Below are 25,771 nucleotides of genomic sequence, written 5' to 3' on the forward strand. Positions count from 1 at the left end.
TATTATTTTTCTAACATAAAAGTACCAACTATAAAATATATTGTTAGTTATATTAAGCTATGTTCATAGAAACGAAAGCAATTGATAATGAATTATCAATATAGACAATAAACATCAATCAGAAAATATTAAAAAGGAATATAATTTTTAACCAATAGTTTTAAATGATGTTAATAATGTAGTTATTTAATTGCAAATTTAAATGTTCCTAGTAAGAAAAAGCAATAGTACTATGGCAAAACGGTAAAGATTCGTAAAGTGGCGCAATCTAGGATATTCGCTGGTATTCGTGTTTGATCGGGAATCTCCGGCCGATGATTGTCGAGTGCACATTACTATTTTCAGGCACACAAGGCACCTCTTGACGGGTTTTCAATAAGTGAAGAGGGCGACGGTGCAAGGATCCTTTTTTCTTTTTAATTTAAATTTTACGTGCGGTAGATGCCGAAATTGTAGTAACTTGTGTGCGCGTAATAAAACGTACGATGTTGGAAGACGTCTCGGCAGGACTTAGCGCCTGACGGTCTGTCGGTCGTTCCGGCAAAAATGAAAGAAGCTCGTCGGTCCGAGCAGCTGATGGCGGCCGAGTGCTGTTCGAGCCTCAGTGTCCCCCATCGCAACGTTTAAGTGAGTGTGTGCGTTTAGCTGCGCGAGCGGAGTGTGGCTACCGCGTGCGGAAGGAAGATAATTTTGTGGAAGATAGATTTCGCGCGACGAAAAACCGCTTGTAGACGAGCTACAAGCTATTTCGTAACGGTGCTTCTTTCGCGATTTGGTACCCGACACGCAGGCACGGTACGGTAAGCCTGCCAGCCGTTCACGGTCTCCGGCACCGTGAATCAAATATTCGTTTCAACGGCAAAAGCCGAAGAATTGAACCATAGACCAAATCATCGGTCGTGGTTTCAGGTAACGCGTAATCCACATACGATCGAGAAAAGACACGGTGCCGCTTCTGTGTTGCACGGTGTAGGTGGGAGATTCGACGTACGACGGGGCGTGCGTTCGCGTGTGACAACGCCTAACAAGCGATCGCGCCCCTTTTCTCAACCGATACAAAAACGAGCTAACAATTCTTCATTGAATTTTAATTGAACTGTGAACTTAATGGATCTCTTCGATTGACAAACCTTGTCGATTAACACGTTGCTCTGTTACGCGGAAAAACTCGTGCTATGCACGCACTACTATCAATTTTCACCCCTCTCTACTTCAGGAACGTCTGAACCAGTAGGTTACCGTGTTCAGGTACACCACGTGCGCTTGGTAATCGTGTAGTGTTGCTTTATCCTTGTGTGTGTAGTGAGTTCATCTTCCTCGACACGGAATGCGACCTCCTCGGGGTGGATGCAATCTTCTTTAGTCGCGTCCAACGCCGAAAAAGTGCAGCCGAGGCACGAAAGTGCCTCCAGCGTTCCACTTCCCTCCAGTTCTTACAGTGCCTCTGCTAATCCCAACATGTCGTCAGCGACTTTTGTGGACCGGATAGATCCCTTTGCCAAGAGATCTCTTAAGAAGAAATCCAAGAAATCACAGGGTTCATCTCGTTATCGTAACTCTCAAGATGTTGAACTTCAGCAGTTACCACAGCTCAAAGGTTAGTTGTGATCTTATACTTTATTTTTTTATATAATCTTCATATTTTCATAATCACATGTGACAAAGATATATTGATAAGATTCATGAATGAGAACTAATAAATGTACTCATATTTTTTTTCATCATGATCTATTTAAATAATATTTATAAGTAAAGCATAAGCTATTCGCTTTATATCATCTATAGATTTAAAGGTATAAAAGATACATACATAATTATGTTTACAATGAAAAGCAAAAAAGTTAATATATTTATAGTTTCAATTATTATCTTTCACATTATGATTAGTGTGAGATATAATACTATAATATTTATATATAAATGATATTACATAATAATATAAATACGTCTGCTTAATTTAATATAAACTTTCTGTGCTACAATCAAACGAATCTATCTTCAATGATATTGGTTGAAAATGCAAGTTATGTATTCTTAGAACTTGTCATTTTATACCTTTAATATATCATATATATTATATATATATATTTTCTTAAATCTTCTCATTATTATGAAAATAGATCTTAATTTATACATTATATGTGAAAATCAAATATTTTTGATATCAAGCAATTATATAATTGACAAAATATTTTATTATAATTTTTAATATTGAGCAATCAATATATAAATAAATTATATAAATATTTCTTATGATAAATAAAAATATTAAATGAATATAATGATTTCAATATTCAATATTCTATTTTATTTATTTTTTATTTGATCCTTATTATTTCTATTAATTGCATGATTAAACAATTACAAAGTACCACATTTTTGAATATATTGAAATAATTGAATTCTTTTTTTAGTATAAATTTTGTAAATGTATTAAAAATAAATGATATAATTGATATAATATTAATATAATGTTAGATAAAACATTAAATAATGCAAATTTAATATTGTTTTTTTAGTAATTATATATTATTGTTCCATATAAAGATAATATGAAATTGCTGTAGTTAACCTCAAAATATTTAGTGATAAGCACGTTTGTTAAAAATATCTTTATTTCTTAAATATTTAATATAATTACTATATATAAGATGATAGAAATCTTTATTTATCGAATATTTAAAAAGTAATAGCATTTAATTCTGTGAATACTTGTCTGGCGTACTTCGTATTGACGTATGTTCAGAAAATCGATGAGGAGCGGCAAAGCAGAGGTCAGTTCACGTTACTCGACCGATTTTCCTGCAATATAAATTTCGTGTACTGTCAATAGCCACAAAAGATAGAAAAATTTTATATCATACAATAGTGAATTCTAGGAAACTTCAATTAGAAATATTGATATTATCGTGCATAGCATAACTTTATATTATTTTATATGAATTGAAAATTAAAATTTATACTCATGTGAGTATCATCATGTATTTTTTATATATTATTCTATCTGAAATTTTATTTCATCAAATTATTATACAAAATTATAATGTTAACTACAAAATTAATCACAAATTCTGACTCTACTCTTGTTGATTAGGCCGTTCCCCTGCTGTTCGTCCTTCAAATTACTCTTACATAACCTGTACAAGCTTATTATCTTCTGCAATTGGAAGTTATATATTGAATGAATTGTTGATTTTCAGAAAGTATCATTTAAATAATTTCAAAAAAATCCGTATATATATTTTAATTAAATGAAATGTATGCGATTATTAACATAAATCAGTCATTAGGAAATTCATGTTAAGTGTATTTTAGCATAAAGGTTAGCTTTTAAAATGTCGGCGTTTATTAGAAGTATTGCAAACGACAAAATTATATTATTTCAAAAATGATTTCTTCTATAAGTAAAAGATACAGATTAATAAAACATAAAAAAGGGAAAAATAAACTTTCACAATTTTCATCGATATAATTTATATTGTGTTTATGTATTAATGTTGATATAATTTTAATTCAACGAATTCACACTATTTTCGTAAGAAGATGCTTGAAAACAGTAGGTAGTGACCCATAAACTCATGGCACGTTCCAACGACGAGTGGTTATGCGAAATACAGGCATCCACCTTGCAGTAGGCAGTGTCGTTCACCTCTGCCAATAAAACGGCAGTAGTCCTTATAGTCTCTCCTTTTCTGTTACGCATTCACTAGCTTACTGTCTTCTCTGCTTTTCTCCTCCTCTTTACACTTGTTCCTATCTCTTTACTTCTACGCGGTTTCTCTTACCATCTCTTTCTTGCATGCCGCGTACATAACCTATATGCACGTGTTTTCCGCTCGAGTGTTGTATGCGTACGTGCTATGCGTTTACGTATCGATACACGCGATATCACATGTTTCACGGAAGAGTAATTTTCGGTTAAAGAACAAAAATCAAAATAAAGAATACATGCATACAATTATCTGAAGGAAGATAATTTAATAGTCAATAAGGTTAATTTATTTGGAAAACAAACAAATGATCTTTATTAATTTAAAGTTATATATACTATCATTAAAGTTATCTACGTAGTACGTGTTATATCGCAATACTTTGTCAGTAAGATTGTAAGATAGTTCAGTTTCATGCTGAATTTATATACTGCATAGAGTCTGTGGCAAAGATCAAAGCAGGCAAATGTGTTTGAAAATTATGTACTCAGGAGAAATTGCCAGTGATTGCAGTATTTAAGAATATCCTAGAAGTGTAGATATATATTCATTGTAAATATTTGTTAATAATGAAAAGTATAGTTTTATTCATAATATTGATATATATAGCTGATATTGATATATATGTAGGTAATATTGCGAAAAAAATTAATAGAAACATATTCGATTCGTCATCATATAAACATTGTATTCTTCTCTGTCAATAAAGATTCGAATTTAGATAATAATACAAAATAATAATCGTCGAATAGATAGAAGAAGATATGAATTTTGCTTCTATACTGCAACCAACCTACGAATAAGACTTATTTAGAAATACGTAGGTGTGCAGCCAATGTGTCTACCTACGAGTTCGCGTTGTTCAACAGCCGAAGTATTTTAAAATTATAATCATTAAGATACCTGGACATATAAGAGGGAAACTTTTATTATATTTTCGTTCTCGAAATTTTTAGATGAATTAAATTAACTTTTATTGATCGAAAAATAGAGATGATTTTCATTAAAATCTTGATAAATTTTCTAAATCTATATAAACTTTCTAAACCTATCAAAATACATGACCTTTAGAAAAGTTCCTTTATATTTTAATGACGAGTTATTTTGTGTAAATATTTTTTTGTGCGTCAAGAATTGTATAAGTCTTTCAATTTAACTCGTGACAAATCAACGAAATGAAAATAGATTCGCTTATTGATTTATATGTATTTATATATTTATTTACAAACATAGTCTGGCTCATACATCAACTATATTATATTAAATTAAAATTCGTGTATATGAATAATATATACATAAAAACATCTAAATCTCAGTTAAATTGAAAAACATCACGCTGAATGTATCTACAAGTCATGAATCGAAGCAATGACGTTCGGAGAACGCATATGTTTAGATCACGTGATGTATTCGTTCATCGGAGAAATGTCTAGCAATGTCCGTTCATTCCGTACTGTCAGGCTGTTACAACATCGCCAAACGATCGTGGTAATCTTCTGTTGACAGATAAGAAGCCACAGATTTATCGCCGAGTAGAAAACACGCCATTCGTTTTTCATTTCATCGTGTCACGTACATATAAATGTTTATCGTTGATTTCAACTGATATTTTTTTCTGCAATTCTGTTGACCGTAACATTTTATCTGAAAATATTTGATTGGAAAACGATATATAATCAATATCTATAGTGGGTGTTTGTAATTTATTCATCGATATTAGGATGTTAGATCAGCAAGCAAATAGACAGCCAAATAGAATACATAAGAAATCGCGAGCTGTTGCGAAATCTCTTTAAGCTCGATGACGCGACTAGGGTATTACTTGTTATTAGGCCCTCTAGCAGGCTAATCGGGGTTCAAGCGATGAATACACACGCGAGTCACCTAGCGGATTCTCGTTGCGGCACGCGTGTGCCCTCGAGAACAGCAATGGAGTCGCCAATGGCCAACGTTTTTCCACTTGTCGCGCACAAAATTGGACTAATTTCGTATACTTCCGGTTTCCTGGGAGGGGAGAGAGGAGGGTTCTCACGGATTCTGACGCCCTGTCTACCTAACTGTTCGATTTAACGTTTACGCTTTCTTCCTTCCACATAGTGAAACTCGGTTTGCATCATTCAGTAAACCAATGAAACTTTTATGCTTCGAAACTTACTTGAAACAATACTATATTTAACGATTATCGATGAGCATTTGTCATTTTTCATTCTATTTTCTTCAATGCAATTTAGTTCGGTAGATTTGCAATAAATTGATCCACTTTGTTTCCGATCATCAAGATTTCGAATCTCACTTTGTGCAGACAAAATAAAAATCATACATTAACTTTATTATAAACAGACTTGCTCTTCCCGATAAGTTTCAAAGAAATAAAGAATTCGATTACAAAAGTTAATGAAGCGTCTACTTATTATAAATTTTTCAGAAAATTTTTTCAAAAGATTTTTCTAAAAATAAATATTTCAATTTGTTTCTTGGAAAATATGTTATATTTTTGAAAAACATTTCTTAATATCGATTTTGTCAATCTTGTTTTTAAACGTTCGCAATAAAATCTTGTTCAAGCTTTCCACATAATTCTTCATGACGAGTTCTCACTTTTACGCAACACAAAACAAATATAATTTGCATGTGAACAATCAGTGGTTTAATAAAATTTCAGTTAAATCAAATATTTGAACGAAGATTCAAAATAGGACGAAAGGATTATTCAAAAAAATATTGATAGATCACGGTTAACAGATTTTCAGAATCACGCGTGATTTGCCGTTTTCAAACATTGTTGTCCACTGAGCCATAAATTCGAGTACGGGATTCGCCTAATTGACGGCGCCATTGATCGCTACGGTCACTGTCAAGATCATCGTGGTGCAGGAGGATGATAAAGCAGTTTTCCGGCCGATGAGAGTGGGCGAGCTTGCTCCGTGCACGGCGTCGATCGTTAAGCTGCGTTTACACCGTAAACGCGGTTCGTTTGCCTAACGTCTTAACGTGGATTTTATTTGCTTGTTTCAGACTCTTCACTCCCTCTTTCTCTTTGTCCCCTGTCCCTCACTTTTATTCTGTTTTTCTCCTTTGTTTATTTTGTAACGCGCAACATTTGAATCGCATAGATATAAAAAAAAAAAAGACGATGTATGGTATAATTTGAACACATATTTGAGTGATGCATTTAAGCTATTAATTATCGTAGGCGTGTTTTTTCATGCTGCCTGTTATCTCCTCTCTACCACATATTTACTAAATTTTTTGTTTTTTATTTTTTTTATTATTTCTTTTTTTTATTTATATCGATGACAGATGTTGCAGAAGAATTTTACAAATGATATTGTTTACGAATAATGAAAGGCAGTTTTCATTCAAATACAAAAATGTGAGAAATGCAATGAAGTTGTCAATATGAAAATGCCATGACGCTTACGGTGCACAAAGAACAATGAAAAGCCTTCAAGATCAATTATATTTGTTTCCGTATATGAGATAAGTAATAAAGCCACGCTTAAATATATATATAAGCGTATCTTGTATCACAAATTGAAAATAAGAATGCAATAAATATCAGTTCCTGTTTCTAAAATACACAAACCACTTTTAAAATCTACGAGCATGAATTATACGTAAGACAAGTTTTAAGCTCTTCTAGAAACGAATAAACTTGAATACATCATATTTATTACGATATTTTTTTCTTTATTCTTTTTTTTTTTTTTTGTTTTTTTTTTTTTTTTTTTTTACGTGACAAACAAATGCGCAAGACTCGGTGTGGATTGGGATTTGGACGTAACGATACTGAATATCGACGTAAACCAGTCTTGGAGGCCATTTCGAACACCTGTTATTCGATTAAGAGGCTGTTGTACCTCGAACGTGAAACGTTCTCGAATTCTCATCTGTTTGTCTCCTTTCCTCTTAATCTTGAATCATAAAACACGCTCATAAATTTTTTCCTTTTGAGTCTGTTCTTGTATATCGATGATTCCGCTTCCTTCGTGCACATTGTTGTTCATAAATACTAAATTCCTTTTAACCTCGTTCGAATATCTGGAGTAGTCGCATATCTTCGGTTTTACCTCGTCACATTATATGATCGATATTTGTATTTTGGTTCGCACTATTTTAACCCGTTTCTTCCGAAAAATTCAAGATTTTCGAGTAAAATGCAGATATAGCCACGTAATACCATTCAACGATCGATCTCGACGATCTGCGCTCGTTGTCGGCAATCTACAACAATTTGCATCGAGTTTACACGAGAATATCTATGCATCTCCATGCAATCTTTCGCAATAATTATGTTAATAGAATGATTTACGTCTCTCTCGTCTTTGCCCTCTTCTTTCTTTTTTGTTTCGGTCGGTAAACGCTCGAGAAAATCTTACAGAATGCATTTCTGGCATTGACATTGACGAGAGTTATAAAATAGACTGTCGCTAATAACAGAGGAGAGAGGGGAATAGTATCGCGCGAAAAGCGACGAGTGCATCCACGAGGGGGCATCGAGGAGAGGAACGCGTGAATAAAGAGACGACGAATGGTGTCGCGGCGCTTAACGTTCTTTGCCATTCCACTAATTGGACTCGATTCGTTCGACATTCTATGCGCGTGTTTTTATACTTTTGAGGGACTGCTCATTGTGTGACAAAATTTTGGTTTAACGTTAGAATTGGATCGTGATGATTATTTTTTATTTTTTATTTTTATTAGAATAAAATGGAATAAAAGATTATTGGATTAAATGATAATTATTAGAATAAAAGATTCTTTCGAGAAAAAAGATTGTTTGTTCGTATATTTTTTATTTCACAAAAAAATTAAAAAACATTGATATAAAAATATTCTTGTAAATATTTTTCTATTCTTGTCTTGTTGAAAAACTGGTTAATGGAAAATCGAAATAATTATTCGATTCATTCCTTCTATCGATCAACTTGATTCATTCGTATGGATAAGCATTTGCACTATTCTTGCATCATCCTTTCTCGATCGACACAGAATTTTCTTCGTTTTATTGATATTATCAACGAGTCGCGAGATACAGAACTTTGTACAAATAGATTAAAAGAAAAAACAAATTGTATGATCTATGTATCTATATTTATATTTAAAAAGCGAAAACGATTGCATCAATAATTTATAAAGTATCGCAATAGTACGTGATTGATTTGAAATTTCCCAATACATATTTGTTCAAGATTTGATCGGATAAAAATTAAGTTTTTACTTTTGATCTTTTCCTTTGATCCAATCAAATTAAAATGTACACGAAACATTATGACGAGACGATTACGACATTATGTACGTAGAGAGATCATTGAAAATTAACGCCATGTCAATGACTTGAAATTCTTGGGTATATAGAAATACGTAAATATGGATTGTACATAGAGTAAAGATCGATAGAAGAGTATCGTTTGAACGTGCATAAGAGTAGATATGCAGAGGAAGCGGAAAGAAAAATCCTAGGTGACGAAGAAATGGTCAGAGCACGGTGACCTGACGGTGAGTCATTGTCGAGGTCAAGCCGATATCCAACAGTTGTTGGTCGAGTTGGAGTGCAGTTGCAACTGCACGCTCGTCGACTTGACTCGGAGTCGGTGTAGGCAAAATCCCTGTTCATGTATATGCGCAATCGTCAGCAAAATCTCACGTTCAGAGAATACGATGAAAGAAAAAGAGAAAGAGACAGGAACTACGTAGAATTTTTAATCTCTTAATTGATTGAAACAATTCGAAACCGCGTGCATTTTGATCTTCAATTGTTATCCTTCGTATTTCGTTCCTTGGTATTTGTCTCGAAAGAATCAAACTTGATTATCATTTTTGCCATTTTATTTTATTGTATTGTTTTATTGTTTTATCGAATTATCGTCATCTTGTTACTCGAACGAATATTCTCTCTTGACAATAAGAAATTAAGTGAATTGTCGCTTGTATCGATTATCTTGATTTCTTACATTTCTTCGTTCCATTTCTCGAAATATTGTAATAATGTAAAAACGATAGTTGAGGCGGTAAAGGAAAGCAATTAAAAATCTGTTAGCAACTCGTATTCACGAACAAAGACGGGATGTAGGCGCTAATTATGTTCCTCGAGGGACTAACGACACGCGTGATTCACGGCGAAAAATCATCGAGCATCCTTAAGTAATCTTCAATTAATACGAATTATCGCTTTCATCTTTTTTTCGTAAATTACTCAGTGCTAAATTATCCGTGAACACGCGCGACCGATTTGAAAAATTGAGAAATAAATCTCGATCCTTGAACGATTTATCGAGCCTTTGTCTACTCAAGGATTAAACGCACAGCTTCATCCGTGGCGATGAACCGGTCTGCATCTGAAACCATATTAAAACGAAGCGGAATAATAGATCGGAGAAGATCGTCCGATAGATCTTGGCGGTAGTTTACGAGTATGCACAGCCGATTTACGTTCCTCGAGCTCGTAAATCCCTTCCTCCGAGTAGAGGGCGCTGACTGACCAGGGGCAAGGTGATTCTCGATCGTGTCCTTGCGTAATAACCTGTATCTTGGAATAATTCAAATAAATTCTGTATACGTGCTTTTTATATGTACCTCGAATAGGATTAAACCGAGTTCTACATCGAAAAAGTTGGCAAGAAATTTAATTGGTATTAAATAAAATACAAGAGGATCACTAAAGCGGTGTAAATGTAGATGTGCCGGTGCTGACTAATTGGAACACGAAACGAGTTCATTGAATACATTATAAGGAAATACAATTGTGTCCCGAGAACTCGACTCGTTGTAGACATCAAACGTGATCGTTTCCAAGATGTTCGTTGATCACGATCAAAAAGCTGATTGAAGCTAGTCCAACTCGAGATTCGACCTCCATATTCTTTCTCTTTTTTTTTTTTCCTTCTTTTTTTTAATTTCTTTTTCCTTATTATTGATCGAATCGAAAGAACGGCGATTTTATCGCGAGAATAGATCTTTCACGCGTAATTCAGTTCTCGATCCTTCGTGAAATCGAACCATACGTAGATCCGATAGTCCGTTTCTTCCGTAATCACAGCCCATTGTAGCGGTCCTCCTTGGAAGCAGTCCATCTGTGAAACACTATTCACAGAGAGGATCGAGACCTTTTTCCTTAATCAAAGATTGGATTCGATCCAAGTCTATTGGCCGAGCAACATGCTCAACTCGGAAAAACCTAGTAGAACTAACCATGGGGTCAAGGATCCTTTTCTTCGCTATAATCGTAAAAAAATTTTAAAAAAATCGCGTGGTAACTCTCAACAATTCAATTGTGAAATCGATGAAATCCTTGAGATTTCTGATTTTAACGGCCATTTGTTAATTTACCTTGTAATGAAAATCATTCTTGTGTGTATCAAAGCAGTTACGATCACTTTTTCAAGTTCGAATTTCACGTAGCGAATTGAATTATTTTATTATTTATTTATTACATTGTTTCGTAAGAATCGTTAAAATTTTCATCAATATCTCGTTAAATGTGACTATTATGAGACATAAGAAGTGATAACGAGTCGATAACGAGACATTAGTTAACTTTATTATCTCGGTGAAGTATCGAAAATCTTTGGTATAAAATAAACTTTTCTGATAAGAGACTGATACCTCACTGATTACGAGATATCATCGTAAATTCAATTACTGTACCTAACCGCTATCTAGTTGGCATCTACACGAAACGTTTGTCTCGAAGGATATCCGACGAGGAAATTTTAATTAGTACCTCGCTCGCGTTCCAAAGTAAATCGGTTAAATCGTTCGGAGTGTCGAGTGTCCTAATTTTTTTCGATGCTCGCTAATTAATCACCTCGTGGTATCTTTCCTTTAGAATATCTTTTTCGTCGAACATTGTACGACGAGGTTCAATAATGTTCTATTGTGGAACGGCAGATTGCCATGTTCGTCATATGTATGAAAACGATAAACTATATGTTGAGTTTCTTTTATTTTATATAATATTGTACAATACATATTCACAAAAATGATTGAAAAAGAAAGCAAATTTCTAAGTCCTTGTTTCATAATGTTTTGATGTATTCAAAGGATTATGTAATCGAAGAGAAAGAGCAATGTCTTAACAGTGATGACGCTTGTTACGACAACGTAGGGAGGGACACTTCCTTCAACAAGGAGAGTCCCCTTCAGCCATGATCGGAAAGAGAGAGAGAGAAAGAGAGAGAACATTACACCTTTACGATTATGCAGCGATTAAATGCGATTATCGCGGTTGACCGTTCTTCGAAGAATAACATCAAAAGGGAGAACAGAAATACAGAGTTCGACCGGTTTAAAATGATTTCACCTTGATTCGTATCGATATTATTAAAGAATACACGGGAAATACAAGAGGAATAAAAGTGGATAGAGTTATTTCGAAATAAATTTTTATAAAAATACATGGTATAATGCAACTATTGATCAATTTTGTAACTTTTAGTAATTTTTTTTCTAGGCAACAAGAAGATACTATTGTATAGTTTTATTCATCATAAATTGGGCTGTAAAAAAACATACTTCTTTCCAGACATGTTTTATCGTTAAAAAATCATAACATGTCTAAATTATAATTCTGAATACTTCGTTTCGGGGTAAACGATGCTCGTCGGTGCTCGAGGATTATTCAAGCCTCCTTTAATCATCCAGGAACTTCAATGAAACTCGATTTCTTTTTATCAAGTTCGTTTGAAAAAAAAATAAAGTTAAAAAGATATTAATTAAACAATATCCCAGAAAATATTGAAGTCGGTGAACGAAATTAATACATATAATATCGACAACCGAGGATGAAACGATGCTCGTTAACGGAAAACGAGACGACAATCGTGTTCGACGTTCCTTCATTATATTATCATCGTCCTTACGAACAATTATCGGGAGTAGATCGTAGCCAATAATGAATCTGAATGAGGATCGTTCGATTGTTACACCAAGAAATTACGTGTCGCATTTACGCTACCGCAGACGATGCTTAATTGTCCTCGAGAAAAAAAGTGGAGAAGAGGAGGAGGAGGAGGAAGAGGAGGAGAAAAGAAGGTTGGAAGGAGAAGAAGCGTTGATAGAGGAGAATCTTAATAGAGTGATCGACGCCACGTTGCACGCCACGTTCCTCGATCCCGTTTCTCAGAATCGTCGTGGCCAAGCCTCGTTGATTCTCGCCTGTTAACTTTGTCGTTGCTTTTCTAATTAAAGAAGGTCAGGGATTCCCTTCGCGCCGCGGCGACGATCTTTGAGGGGAAAAAAAAAAAAAGAAGTGCAGACGGAGGTTTGCGAAATTCTTTGTTCTGATATCTTTCAACGATGCCTTTCAACCACTGTTGTCTATCGCTGTTCTACCGCTCCACCTTTCTCGAGGCAAGGCATTTCCTATTTTACTTTTACATTCGATAATTCGCGTGTTAGATGAAACTATGAAATTCATTGAATTTGCCAGGTAACAGATATACTATTTGGATTATCGTAGTGTAAAAATTTTTGTTCCAAAAGGAATATAACTTACACCGTGTGAAAAAAATGTCAAATCTCTGCATCATAAATACTTGCAACTAGTTTCACTTTCTTCTTTAAGAGACAAGTTTGAGCAAACTTTGACTTCTATATATCACGATCCAACAGAATTAACAAGCAATACAAACAATTTCCCAGGAGAAGAAGTTTCTGGAAGTAGGTGAAACTCGATATCCAGCGAAGGAACGACGGTCACCGATGGAATTCACCAAATCCGTATATGTATAATCCAAAGTAAACTCTGCCGAAACTCTTTAAACAGATCGCAGAACGGATTGGAAAAATTATTTTCCATCCGTATATATTCGCGAGAGATCACGTATCGCGCAAACGAGACAGTTAGTTAACTGTGCCGAAGCAATAAAGTGCCGGCAAAGCCAGATCCTGGCGGGGGGTTGAATCGGGGAATCGATCGAGGAACGTGTAGCGTACCGAGCGCAGGACGCACAGTTGACATCATCAGAACGTCGACCTTTATGAACGATCTCGGATACGGTCTCGCGTTACGTCGTCTCGTTCTGCTAATGAGAATTACGCAACGGCACGCATCAAATCCGGCTGGCGCATTCTCGCGTACCGGAATCACTTTCCGGAGTGGCTCTCCCCATCCGCGGTGTACCAGAGGATCGAGTTCCCTCGGATTGACACGGAGAAAGCCGATAGGAGGAAACAATATCGCTCAAAGACGCGCCAATCTTTTCTCATCTTTAACCTGAAAGTGTAATAAGTACATTATAGATACACTATAAATACGTGTTAATTTTGTTCCATTGATTTTTAATAATTTTTAATATCACTTTGTTTCCATGTATTCGTAAAACGATCCGTAAGAAAAAAAAGAGATAAAAGAAAGGGATGATATGTACAGTACGTAAAACGTACGCATATATAAATTGATCAGTGAGTGATGGGGAGAAAAATCGAATGCGACAATGATAAAAAGTTGGAAGAAGGATAGAGAATCGAATCGGAGAATCACCTATATATGCGTTTACTGGAGACGGAAAATGGGAGGAAAAGGAGAACGAAATGGAAAGATAGAGGGAGGATGAAGGCGAAAGGAAAGGGAGAAAGGGAGAGAAAGAGAGAGAAGAGCCGGGCCACCCAACGAATCCCCAGAGAAGCGACGGCGGTGGGAGTATTGATCCGGAATGCCGGCGACCGGCTGCCTCGAACGCTCTCCTTTACCTTCTCTCCCCCTATCTCTATCTCTTTTCCTTCCTTCCTTCCTTTCTCCCTTTCTTCCTATGTACACGAACTTTTCTTTCTATTCTTTCCTTCTTCCTTCCTTCTTTCTTCTTCTTCTTCTTCTTCTTCTTCTTCTTCTTCTTCTTCTTCCTCCTCGTTTAACCCAAGTATTCGTATCCAACCTTCACCTCATCCCTGAAACCATGACTAAACCACGAATTACTTCGTTTGTCTCTTGCTTCGCCTTCGATTTCAGATCTACGATCATCCATCCTTCGATTGATTTCACGCGCCCTCTCTCCCTCTCCTTTCCATTCTTCGAGAATATTAAAACAACGCCCCGAGAGATTGCCTTCTGTTTCTTCCTCTCTCGATCATCGCTGCTCATGACACTTTGCTTTTTCTCGATCCTTGAACGTTTGTTCCTTCACTTTGTTCCTCATACCTCTATTTTAGTCTCCTTGGAAGTAGTCTCCATACCGAATCTGCGTGTTTATGGCAGTTCCAGAATAGTTTTTGAATCGCTATAATACTGATGTCATTTTCGACTAAAACATTGCTTTTAAGCATGTTTTAACATTTTGTGATTTGCCTCTGTAGTGTTTTTACATCGCTTTAGCAATTACATGTTTTTGTGTTTTCGCGTTCGCGAGTTAATCCAGAGAGGAACACAATTGTTTCAACATTTCCGCAAATGTTTGTACTAGATTGTAGTGCGTTTAAGCGAATAATGTAAAATGGCCCTTAAACAAATTTTTGTAATTCAAAATCGTTTTTGATTCGTGTTAATTTGAATTTGGATAAATTTTTTTTTTTTTTCGTTTGTAAATAAAATATTCATTTCCGAGTTGTTGCGGAATTATGTTATAGTATTCGGCGACAATCGTTAAAGGGGAGAAGACGAGAATCGAGTATATGGATCGTCTTCGGTATTCCTTTAACGTTCTTTTCTTTTGTTCCGTGACCTACGATCGCCTTTGTTCCTTTACCTTGGTGAACTTTGAGTAAGTGGCAACGGAGTTGGATGAAGTAAGAACCGGTTGTACACACGTGACATGATTTCAAGACCGTCTTCTTCTCTTGTTTGTTTCTCTTGGTTTTCTTTGATTTTTGTTTCTCATCGAAACACATTACGACGTTGATGGACATTAAAACGTCGCTTTTTGATTTATCGATAAATTAAGTTTCCATTCTTGATTTTAATTTTCAGTGAAAAAATAAAAAGAAAAGCATAGAACCAGATCGTTTTCATACTCGTGGTTCGTGGTCCATTCGTTACATCAAAGAATGGTGCGCGGTGGGCGAATAGTCGTAAAAGCAACGTTCATGTTGCAAGGCCACGAACGTATAGTACGGCAAGAGTATGTGAAAGTACCCCGAGTTATGAATGAAATTATAAATACATACATGTTAGATGATCGTGCACGTAATTCGGCGACGCATAATTCTAACTTTGGAACCTTTGGCACCAATTATTTTCGCACTTTAAATTTTCTATTACATTCCTAATTTTTTTTTTTTTTTTAAGATTAATTTTTAATTTTTAAGATTATCAGATAAAACTTCTCACGATCTTATTATTTATGAAAATGGTTATTAGGTTTCAAGGACAAAAATATTACAATTAAAGATTAAAAATTTGATTTTAAATTAAAAAAAAAATTATTCACGATAAAATAAGATTGTTTCCAAAACAATGGTAGATATTTTCATTTAATCTAGAACAAGAGGCCCATGACCCTGATTTGTACGAACTCGATCTCTGCTAATAACGGATAATAAGATCGCACTTCCGACATGCGACATGACATGCCGCATGCCGGAGTCATCGTGGCGCTGCCGAAATCCTAATTATGTTTTGGACGAATCACAAATCGCTGATTCTGGGCACAGTGTCAATTCTTCAAAGAGACACGGATGTCGTCATTCGTGACGCTCGAAATCTTGACGATTTTCTTCCTTCTTTCGCTTCTGATGCGTGTATTTTGGCAGCGATCATTTCTTCTTCTAATGATCTTCCTTTTCTTTTTTCTATTGTTTTACGAAAGCATACTTTTGAGGCGTTATCGCTATCATATTCATATGTATCGCATAGATTGGAAAAAAGAAGAGGAGAACAATTGCATAATTTGATAAATTTATTAATATGGTAGAAAGCAAAATTATTTGAATCTGCGATGTGGATCCATTCTCCGAAAATAATTATGTGCAGGTAGCGCACATCGATAAAGCAAAAACAATTAATCGTGATTGAGGTTCGACGAACGATAGAGACAGGAATGAAGAAGCGCTTCCGATTATTTTCGTCTGTCCGGCAATTCCACGGCAGTCGACGTGTATATACCATCGCTCTCTAGAAAAGTTTCCTGTTTTTAATTACGCCGAGAATGCCTGCCAGTGGAACGGTCGGCGTTTGCCGAGGCCGAAAATAAATGAAGCGAAATAATCGAGGTCTTCTTTCTTGTCGTGGCTGCGGATGGAAATATACGAAATTATCGAAGCTGTCCGCTTACATAAAGAAAACAACGATTATTATTTCGCGATTCATTGACTGACTTGAAAATAAACCAAACAAACTTGCTCTTGCTCGAATACTTTTCTTCGCTCTCCAGCTACCTCTATATCTATCTCTTTTTTATTGCTTTCTTTTTTTTTTTTTTTTTTTTTTTTCTTCAATGGAATCTGTCAAGGTTTCTATACATATTATAACAAAAAATAAGAAGAAAAAAATATACACAGTTTTGTATACTATAGTCAGAACTAATAATATTTTTAAAAAATTTATCAATGAAACATCAATTCACAACGCGATCAAATCGGCAAGTTACTAGTCGCGCCAAACTAATTCTATGTTTTCGCCTTCTTTTTTCGTCATACCAAAAACATCGGTCTCGTTGTACAACTACTACCCGCGTTACTTAAATGTATTCGCAAGGTCGCATAACCGGAATATTCAGCTGACGATTTCACTTATACTTTATACGCTACACGTTCGCAATAAGTAGATTGTAATTGATTGTGTTGTATCCGTGTTCATCATCCGAGAATCGTAGACAATTTCCAATGGAAATTTTGACTTGAACCAAATTCATGTGTTCTCTGTATTTTGTCGAAAGATCGTCAATATATTTCCTTTTATTTACAGCAATAAAGGTCACTTGTTATGCATAGGCTGTGATCATGAATTACGAAATATACGTTTCAAGTCGGTCTCTGGAGTATAATATAAGCGTATAATTATCACGATTATATGATCGTAAAAAATTTAATTAAAATTTATACTATTTTAATTGTACATTCTGATACTGATTAATTGTACATTCATATATATATATTATTTTTTTTTCTAACTGTATATGTATAATTGAGAGAAATATCAAATATAATTTTCGTTAGTTATTAGAAATCGAGAGTAATGTTCGAAGCTCATAGACTGTGCGTCAAGAGTCACCTATCAACCTATTTTTACCGTACACTTTAACGATATTCTAATATTGTGATTGCGGTCAAATTGTTGCCTCAAAATTTCATTCATTTATCGTATATTCACATAATATATCAGTTATATCTTCGCTCTCTTACACACAATGTAATACAATGTAATACAATTATGTAAACTGGTAAAATCGAAACAATATAAATAAGGCCAGGTTAATTGAAGAGAGTAGTATTATTAAATAAAAGCTTACATAGTTGTGTTGTCGTGTGGCATTTGTTTTCCGATTAATAATTAAGACGATCTCTGCTATAGAACGTTTTAATAACTTATATATACTATTCGGTTATGATCACGATCATGAAATTTGAGTGCGCATGAAATTTATACAACTGAGTATATCTTGTAATTCCTTGCATTTGCCTGTGAACATCATTTCAACCTTAACGGTTGAAAAGATTTTACTCCTGTTTCTTTTTATCCCTCTTTGTGCTCTGTAACTTTCTTCTTTTTATTTTTCTTTATTCTTTTTCTTCTTCTCATTTTGCTTTTTACCATCTGCTATCCACATTTTTCCATTGAGTCGAACGAAAGTACACCGTTAATTCGTTTTGCCTTGTGCTCTGGATCGTTTTCAATTACTTGACGATCTTCTTGATGTAAGAATCTTGATGGATGGTCGAACGTGAAATAATCGAATGGCGATAGAATTTGAAGTATGAATTATTTTTTTTTAGATGATGCATTTTTGCATTTGAATTGTTGTATCAAATTATTGCTTTATATAATTAATATAAGTAGTAAATTTAGTTATTAGAACTTATTTATATATTAGAAATAGAAAGAAAAAATAAATAAAAAATAATATACACATAATAATCATTTAAAAATCTTTTTATAAAATAAAAAAATTAAAAAAAAGATCCGTTAATATAATACAATATTTGTAAATCAATTGTCCTAAATGGATATTGTTAAATTAATTTGTCTTTGATTGTTTCGAGAATTACAGATTCCGTAATAAATGGATATAGAGTATCACATCGCGGAAGTTCACTTTAATAAGCAAATAGCGACATTGATTTAACATCATGGCCTTCTACGTTAATTATCTTATTTGATAGCACAATCTAGAATTCAAAAGTTACAAGAATATATTATATATTATATTTATATGTTATTGATCGTTAATTTTTAATTATTGATTCGATATATCTTCTTGTCTTAACTTATAATGCAAATCATATATCGGAAATGCACATATAAAATGTTTCATAACATACAATATGAATTTACCATTCTGTTTCAATCTCATTCATAGATTATAATATAATTTTCAATTTTTCAATGATAAAAATAAAAAAGAAACTAGAGAAGATTCTAAAGAAGATTCATCTTAATTTGTCGCAACAAATATTTTTTTATTAAAATATTAAAGCTATAAGATAAATCAAAAAAAGAGCGATGCGATTATCTAAATAAATCAATATAAACAAAAAAAGATAGAAACCAAAGAAGAAATGAATAGAAAGTGAGATTAATGGATGGATGGAAAAAGAGAAAACCTAGAAAAAACAATCTTCTGTGCTTTCTAATTCTTATCTTTCTTTTCTATCAATAAATGAAAACTACATCTAATTTCATTCAATTCTCTTTCAAGTAGACATATTGATAATAATTTATAATTTAACAACTATTTTATCATTAAAAATTGATTACAAAGCATGATCATGATCATATCATTTCTGTTAATACACTCTCTTTTTAATCTTTTTTCAAAATCGAATATCGACGCAACTTTCCATATTAAAAAAAAATATTTTTCTATTCATTAATTTTTTTTTGAATATCGATTTATATTTCTTCATTGTGATTGCATATTAATTATATATGAACATAAATTAAGTCATAACTTTATTACTATCGTTAAATAAAATATTATTACTTCTTATGTACTTGATAGAAATCAATTTTTTTTCACATTAAAAATTAGCTATAATTAAAAAATGTTTTTTAATATATTATTAGATAAGATTAAATTGATAAATACTAGCTATCAGATCCACAAATTATATTTTGTGTTTTTTAATAAAGATACTGTGAATCAGAATTATTATAGATATTTTAAAAATAAGCGTTGATTTAATTACGAAATAAACGAATCTTCAAAGTAGAGTAAATTAATAAGAATCATTTAAATCAATAAACGAATAATTAATGATCAGAGTTGAAGTATAAAATCAACTACAATAAAGGAAAAATTTTATAATAAATTTCTTGTGATCAAATGAAAAAAATTAATAGAAATTGAAATAAAAAATTTCTAAAAAAAACTTTTGCCAAAATCAGAAACACTCAAAGATGATTTAAGATTCTTCAATATTACATCAATAGAATAACTGCATTGTCTAGATCAATTATTTCGTATCATTTCATCATATTTTCAACATTGTATTATCAAACAATTGTTATAATAATTATATTTTTATTCTTTTGTTTCATTAGTGATTTTATATATAATTTTATATTTGATATATCTATGTAAAAAGAATTGAATATATTTTATATAAAGAAAAATAATAACATCTAATGTTTAAAAGCGATAGAGAATTATCGTAGTGCGTGAATATTCTTAAAAGAAATTTATTATTTTTGTTTACAATGTTGCCAATATAATTGCGTATATGCCGCATGGTGCGCGCGTGTCGTTTAAACCATAACCTCACTTGATATAACCTCAACTAAAATGTCGAACAATTTGCCGGTACAAAATAAAATAGAAAAATTTCTTTAATTGTATATTTATTTATAAATAACAAAAAATGTATTGAATAAATTTCAATATAATTATTTTTTATTTCTTCTATATTTTTTTTTTCATTTAAATTTTATAGATCATAAATATTTATAATGAAAAGCTAAAATTTAAAAAAGATCAATTTTTTTATTTTAAAAAAATAAATGAAAAAAAATATGATTTAAAAAATATTATATTTTTCATCAATCATTTAAATCAACTTGAAAAAAATAAATCTATTACTAACGTGTTTCGATTTTTACTTGATTGAAATGCTCGAAATTAATTCCGAGGATGTAGACTCTATAAACAAATGAAAAATGACTTTTCACGATCTATTGATTTCGTTATATTGATGAAAATTGATACGTTTCGAACGAATGTTACGAATTACAAAATTAGTAATTGAATTACTAATGGACTAATAATAAAATTTAATTTAACAGATTACAGCATATGTAACAATATAATTAACCCAAAAAATTTTTATGAAAAATATATTACATTGAATTTAAAAATTATTATTGAAATGTTACAGATGTCACACCATCAGAGCAAGAAGATTTATTCATCCGAAAACTTCGGCAATGTTGTGTGACCTTTGATTTTATGGATCCAATGGCGGATCTTAAAGGAAAAGAAATTAAACGTAGTACACTCAATGAATTGGTTGAATACATTACAGCTGGACGAGGTGTTCTCACAGAACCTGTATATCCTGAAATCATAAAAATGGTAAATATGATATATAATATGATATAAAATATAATATGGTAATATGAAAATATATATATTTATATATTATATATATAATATATAAATAATATATATATATTTATAAGTTAATTCATAAAAATATTTTCATTGTATATTAATGTTTTTTTTTTTTTAAGATTTCTGCAAATCTGTTTCGCACATTACCACCTAGTGAAACTCCAGATTTTGATCCAGAAGAAGATGATCCAACATTGGAGGCAAGCTGGCCCCATCTGCAGTTGGTTTATGAATTCTTTTTACGCTTTCTTGAATCTTCAGATTTTCAACCTACAATTGGCAAAAAAGTTATTGACCAAAAATTTGTTTTACAGGTATAATTTGTAATTTAAATTAATTTAAAATAATATTTTCATATAAAATAATAATCTAATTGATTTAATATATAATATCTAATATATTTATATATAATATATTTAATTATATAATATATATTTGTTAATGTTTATAGTTACTGGAATTGTTTGATTCAGAGGATCCTAGGGAAAGAGATTTTTTGAAAACTGTTTTGCATCGTATTTATGGGAAGTTCCTTGGTCTTAGAGCCTTCATACGCAAACAAATCAGTAACATTTTCTTGAGGTATAAATTAACGAAATTCTATAAATTCTATAAATTAACGAAATTCAAATAATTTAAAATATACATATTTGTACAATTGTGAATATAATGAAAAAGTTTTTATTTAATTGATTATTTTTATAGGTTTGTATATGAAACAGAGCATTTCAATGGAGTTGGTGAACTTCTTGAAATTTTGGGTAGCATTATAAATGGATTTGCTCTTCCTTTAAAAGTTGAGCATAAGCAGTTCTTAGTTAAGGTAAAAAATATAAAAATATTAAATCTCAAAAATATATTTTAAAATTTGATTTATCTTTTTTTGTTGTTCCAGGTGCTGCTACCACTGCATAAAGTAAAGTGCTTATCATTATATCATGCACAATTAGCTTATTGTGTGGTACAATTTCTTGAAAAGGATGCAACCCTAACAGAGCCTGTTATACGAGGCCTCCTTAAGTTCTGGCCTAAAACGTGTAGCCAGAAGGAGGTAATGTTCCTTGGTGAAATTGAAGAAATTTTGGACGTGATAGAACCTAGCCAATTTGTTAAAATACAAGAACCTTTATTCAGGCAAATTGCACGTTGTGTTTCTTCACCACATTTTCAGGTATTTGAAATTAATTTTTACAATTGATGTAACTATTTAAAATATTAAAAAAAAAAATTATTAAAAATTATTTTTAACGATAAAATTATTTTACATAGGTTGCCGAAAGAGCATTGTTCTTTTGGAATAATGAATATATAATGTCTCTAATCGAAGAAAACAATCATGTAATAATGGGAATTATGTTCCCGGCATTGTATAGAATTAGCAAGGAACATTGGAATCAGACGATTATAGCCCTTGTTTATAACGTTTTAAAAACATTTATGGAAATGAATAGCAAGCTCTTTGATGAACTTACTGCCAGCTATAAATCTGAAAGGCAAAAGTAAGTAATATTTTATTTTAAAAAAATAATATAAAATAATTTTATAAAGATTTTAAAAACTTCTTTTTGAAAAACAATAAAATGAAATTCGTCGATAGCTTTTATATTATCTATAGAAATATTTTGTAATGTCAGAGAAAAGAAGAGAGAAAAGGAAAGAGACGAATTGTGGAGGAAACTGACTGAATTGGAGGTAGAACGACGTAATGCGCTTACAGCTACTTTCAATAATCCAGTTCCTGCCACAACACCTACGACACGAGCCCGCCCTTGAACTGGTAAATAATTAAATATGCATTTTATATATATGTATAATATATAGTGAATATTATTACAGGTGGAAGTATACTCCCAAGCTGCCCAATCATTAGCCCTTAGTTTACGTCGATTGTCCATACACTACATGCAAAAATTATTGTTGTTAGTGGAGCAAAGTGTCTCACAATGGCATTCTTGACGTAATGTAATTTCTTTCATTAGTTACTAGCCTAAAGGGCGAAGTGGAGAAGAGAAAAATGAAAGAATTAATAATCATAATTTCATTCTTCTTCGACGCAATGATGATTGATGAGTTCTAATATTTTTATTGTGTACATTAATTTCTACTTTTCTTTTTTCCTTTTTCTTTAATAGCAATGATTTAATTTGTACAATTTATTCAGTGTCAGCACATAATACGAGAATGTTAGTCCCTTCTTTAACTAAAGTTTAGCTGCGCTCGGTTAGGAGGAGATGATCAAGATGTAAATTGAAATAGATAAAATATATTGTTATAATATTAATTTTTGCATGTGACATTTGCTTCAGTTTCTAAATGGCTAATGTCCTTTCATGACTGACCCACCTTACTCTGATTCTCGCCTCCAACAGAGCCAGCAGGGGCGTTGTTTGAAATGTATCATATATTCGTATTAATGATAATGATAACTATAACAAAACATAATAAAATTAGGTAAATATATAAATATATATAATACAATATATTATATAAAAATATAGTACTATTGATGAGATACAAGTCACACATTCACACATACACGAATACACCAAACTGTGGTAAATACGTGTAACGTACAGACCGATGTGCTACAAATACTAACATTGTGCTGACTGCATGCCCGCAGCAAGTGGAATAAATTTTTTCAAAGAAAAAAGGCCGTGACGATTTGTTCGTCGCATATCGAGAATAATATTGAATAATAAGATTCAATTCATTGAAACAAAAAAACGTAAAAAATATATGTTGTTTTTTAAATAAAAAAAATAAATAAAAAATGCGAGGGGCAAGTATACAATAAAAAAATTTAATTGTACCAAAATATCCATTGCTTATAAATATAATAAATAATAGAGATACAATGCATAAGATTTATTCGGAGCTGTGCTCCCACAGGCCACCGCAAAGACGTGGGATCGTTTTTAAAGTTTCTTACCATTGCATAATAATATTAAACAATAGTAGTTCTTAATAAATAGATGGTTAACAAATGAGTGACAGCTTGCTCATATTTTCATGAAGTAGTTGAGAAATATCTAATATATTTGTTATGTTTTATTCTTCATTCTTTTTATGTCAAATATGTTTTACCTCATCTCATAGCATACTTTGTTTACATTGTACACGATTTATCTCCACTTCATGAAAATTAGTTCAAAAATAAATTGAAATATATAATTATTGTAAATGCTGTAATGTGACTCGAGAAAAACAATACGGATAAATTCATAAGAGTTCTATACGCATAAATAGACACTTTATTAAATGAATGTCTAATTTATTTCTACTCTCTAATTTTTTTTAAATGCTACTTTATCAAATATCTGTAATACTAGATTACTAAAAATTTGTCGTGGCCTATTTTTTTCCTCTTTTTTTTTTTTTTTTTTTCTTTTTTTTTTAAATATAAATTTGCAAGTATCCATTTATTCTTTCAACAATATGAAAGCATTTTGATAATTATTATATTTGGACTAACTTAGTTTTTAATACACTTGCAAATATACTATAATAAGAAATTCTAATGATAGTATCTATTAGTATTTTTTTATATCGTAAATACTGCATTTGTATGACAGCATGATTATCAGAATTGGATACAAAACAATTGCAAATAAGTACTTCCATATTTTGCGGCAAAAAGAAAAACAAATATAATCAAAAGATTAGAACAATAGGAGATTCTACGATTACAAACGCGAGCTACACTGTGATAGTCTATCGTACATATTTATCGTTACAATGCAATCATTAGCGATTATATTAGTTTTCTTTTTTCTCGTGCAAATTACAAGTGAACAACCTCAATATATATGATTAGTCCGAATTATAGCGGATATAATTTCATTGTAAATAGACTTAATAGATATACTTCAGATACTCATATTAATCACTGTTAGAAACATAACAGTTGTACAGTTGATTTTAGAATGTAAAAAGAGTAACATAAATGAAAGTTGATTAATTTATCCTTGTCATATTACACATAAGAATGGTTAGCTATTCATATAATAAATTTTGAGAACAGTAATTCAATAAGATTAATAATTATTTATACTCTAAAATAGCTGTTGCTTGGAGATATATTACTAGAATATTCTATTCTATATGTGTTTTTTTTCTAGCTTGAAACAAAATTATCAAGACTTAAAAAAAAATATAAGATGCTAAACAAAAACAATAAATAATAAAATAATAATGAAACATACTTGTTTATCAAAAAAATATTTAAATATTTATCTTTTAATATTTACAAATCGTTCATAATATGTACTTTATCATAAAAAATGAAAAATGTTTTCAGTTAATATCAAAATTAGAAATTCTTATTTCATTGTATAAGATTTTCATTTAAAAAAGCAATAT

General features: G+C 31.9%; 1 protein-coding gene across 1 annotated transcript; it reads left to right on the forward strand.

The window, feature by feature from the left end:
• The first annotated feature begins 283 nt into the window (after window positions 1-283).
• Window positions 284-24,675, forward strand: LOC122715132 (serine/threonine-protein phosphatase 2A 56 kDa regulatory subunit epsilon isoform). Its single transcript, XM_043937058.1, has 10 exons — window positions 284-1,230; window positions 1,304-1,597; window positions 21,174-21,370; window positions 21,529-21,723; window positions 21,861-21,991; window positions 22,115-22,232; window positions 22,305-22,580; window positions 22,679-22,908; window positions 23,044-23,186; window positions 23,246-24,675. Coding segments are annotated over exons 1-9 (1,581 nt in total). The 5' UTR covers window positions 284-1,229; the 3' UTR covers window positions 23,183-23,186; window positions 23,246-24,675.
• Window positions 24,676-25,771: the final 1,096 nt, after the last annotated feature.

Source organism: Apis laboriosa, unplaced genomic scaffold (assembly GCF_014066325.1).
Source record: "Apis laboriosa isolate Shangri-la unplaced genomic scaffold, ASM1406632v1 scaffold34_cov151, whole genome shotgun sequence".
NCBI lineage: Eukaryota > Metazoa > Arthropoda > Insecta > Hymenoptera > Apidae > Apis > Apis laboriosa.

Coding starts and splice junctions, on each gene's coding strand:
- LOC122715132 (XM_043937058.1), top strand. Junction 21,724..21,860: donor ACCAAAAATTTGTTTTACAG/GTATAATTTGTA, acceptor TAATGTTTATAG/TTACTGGAATTGTTTGATTC. Junction 22,233..22,304: donor ATAAGCAGTTCTTAGTTAAG/GTAAAAAATATA, acceptor TTGTTGTTCCAG/GTGCTGCTACCACTGCATAA.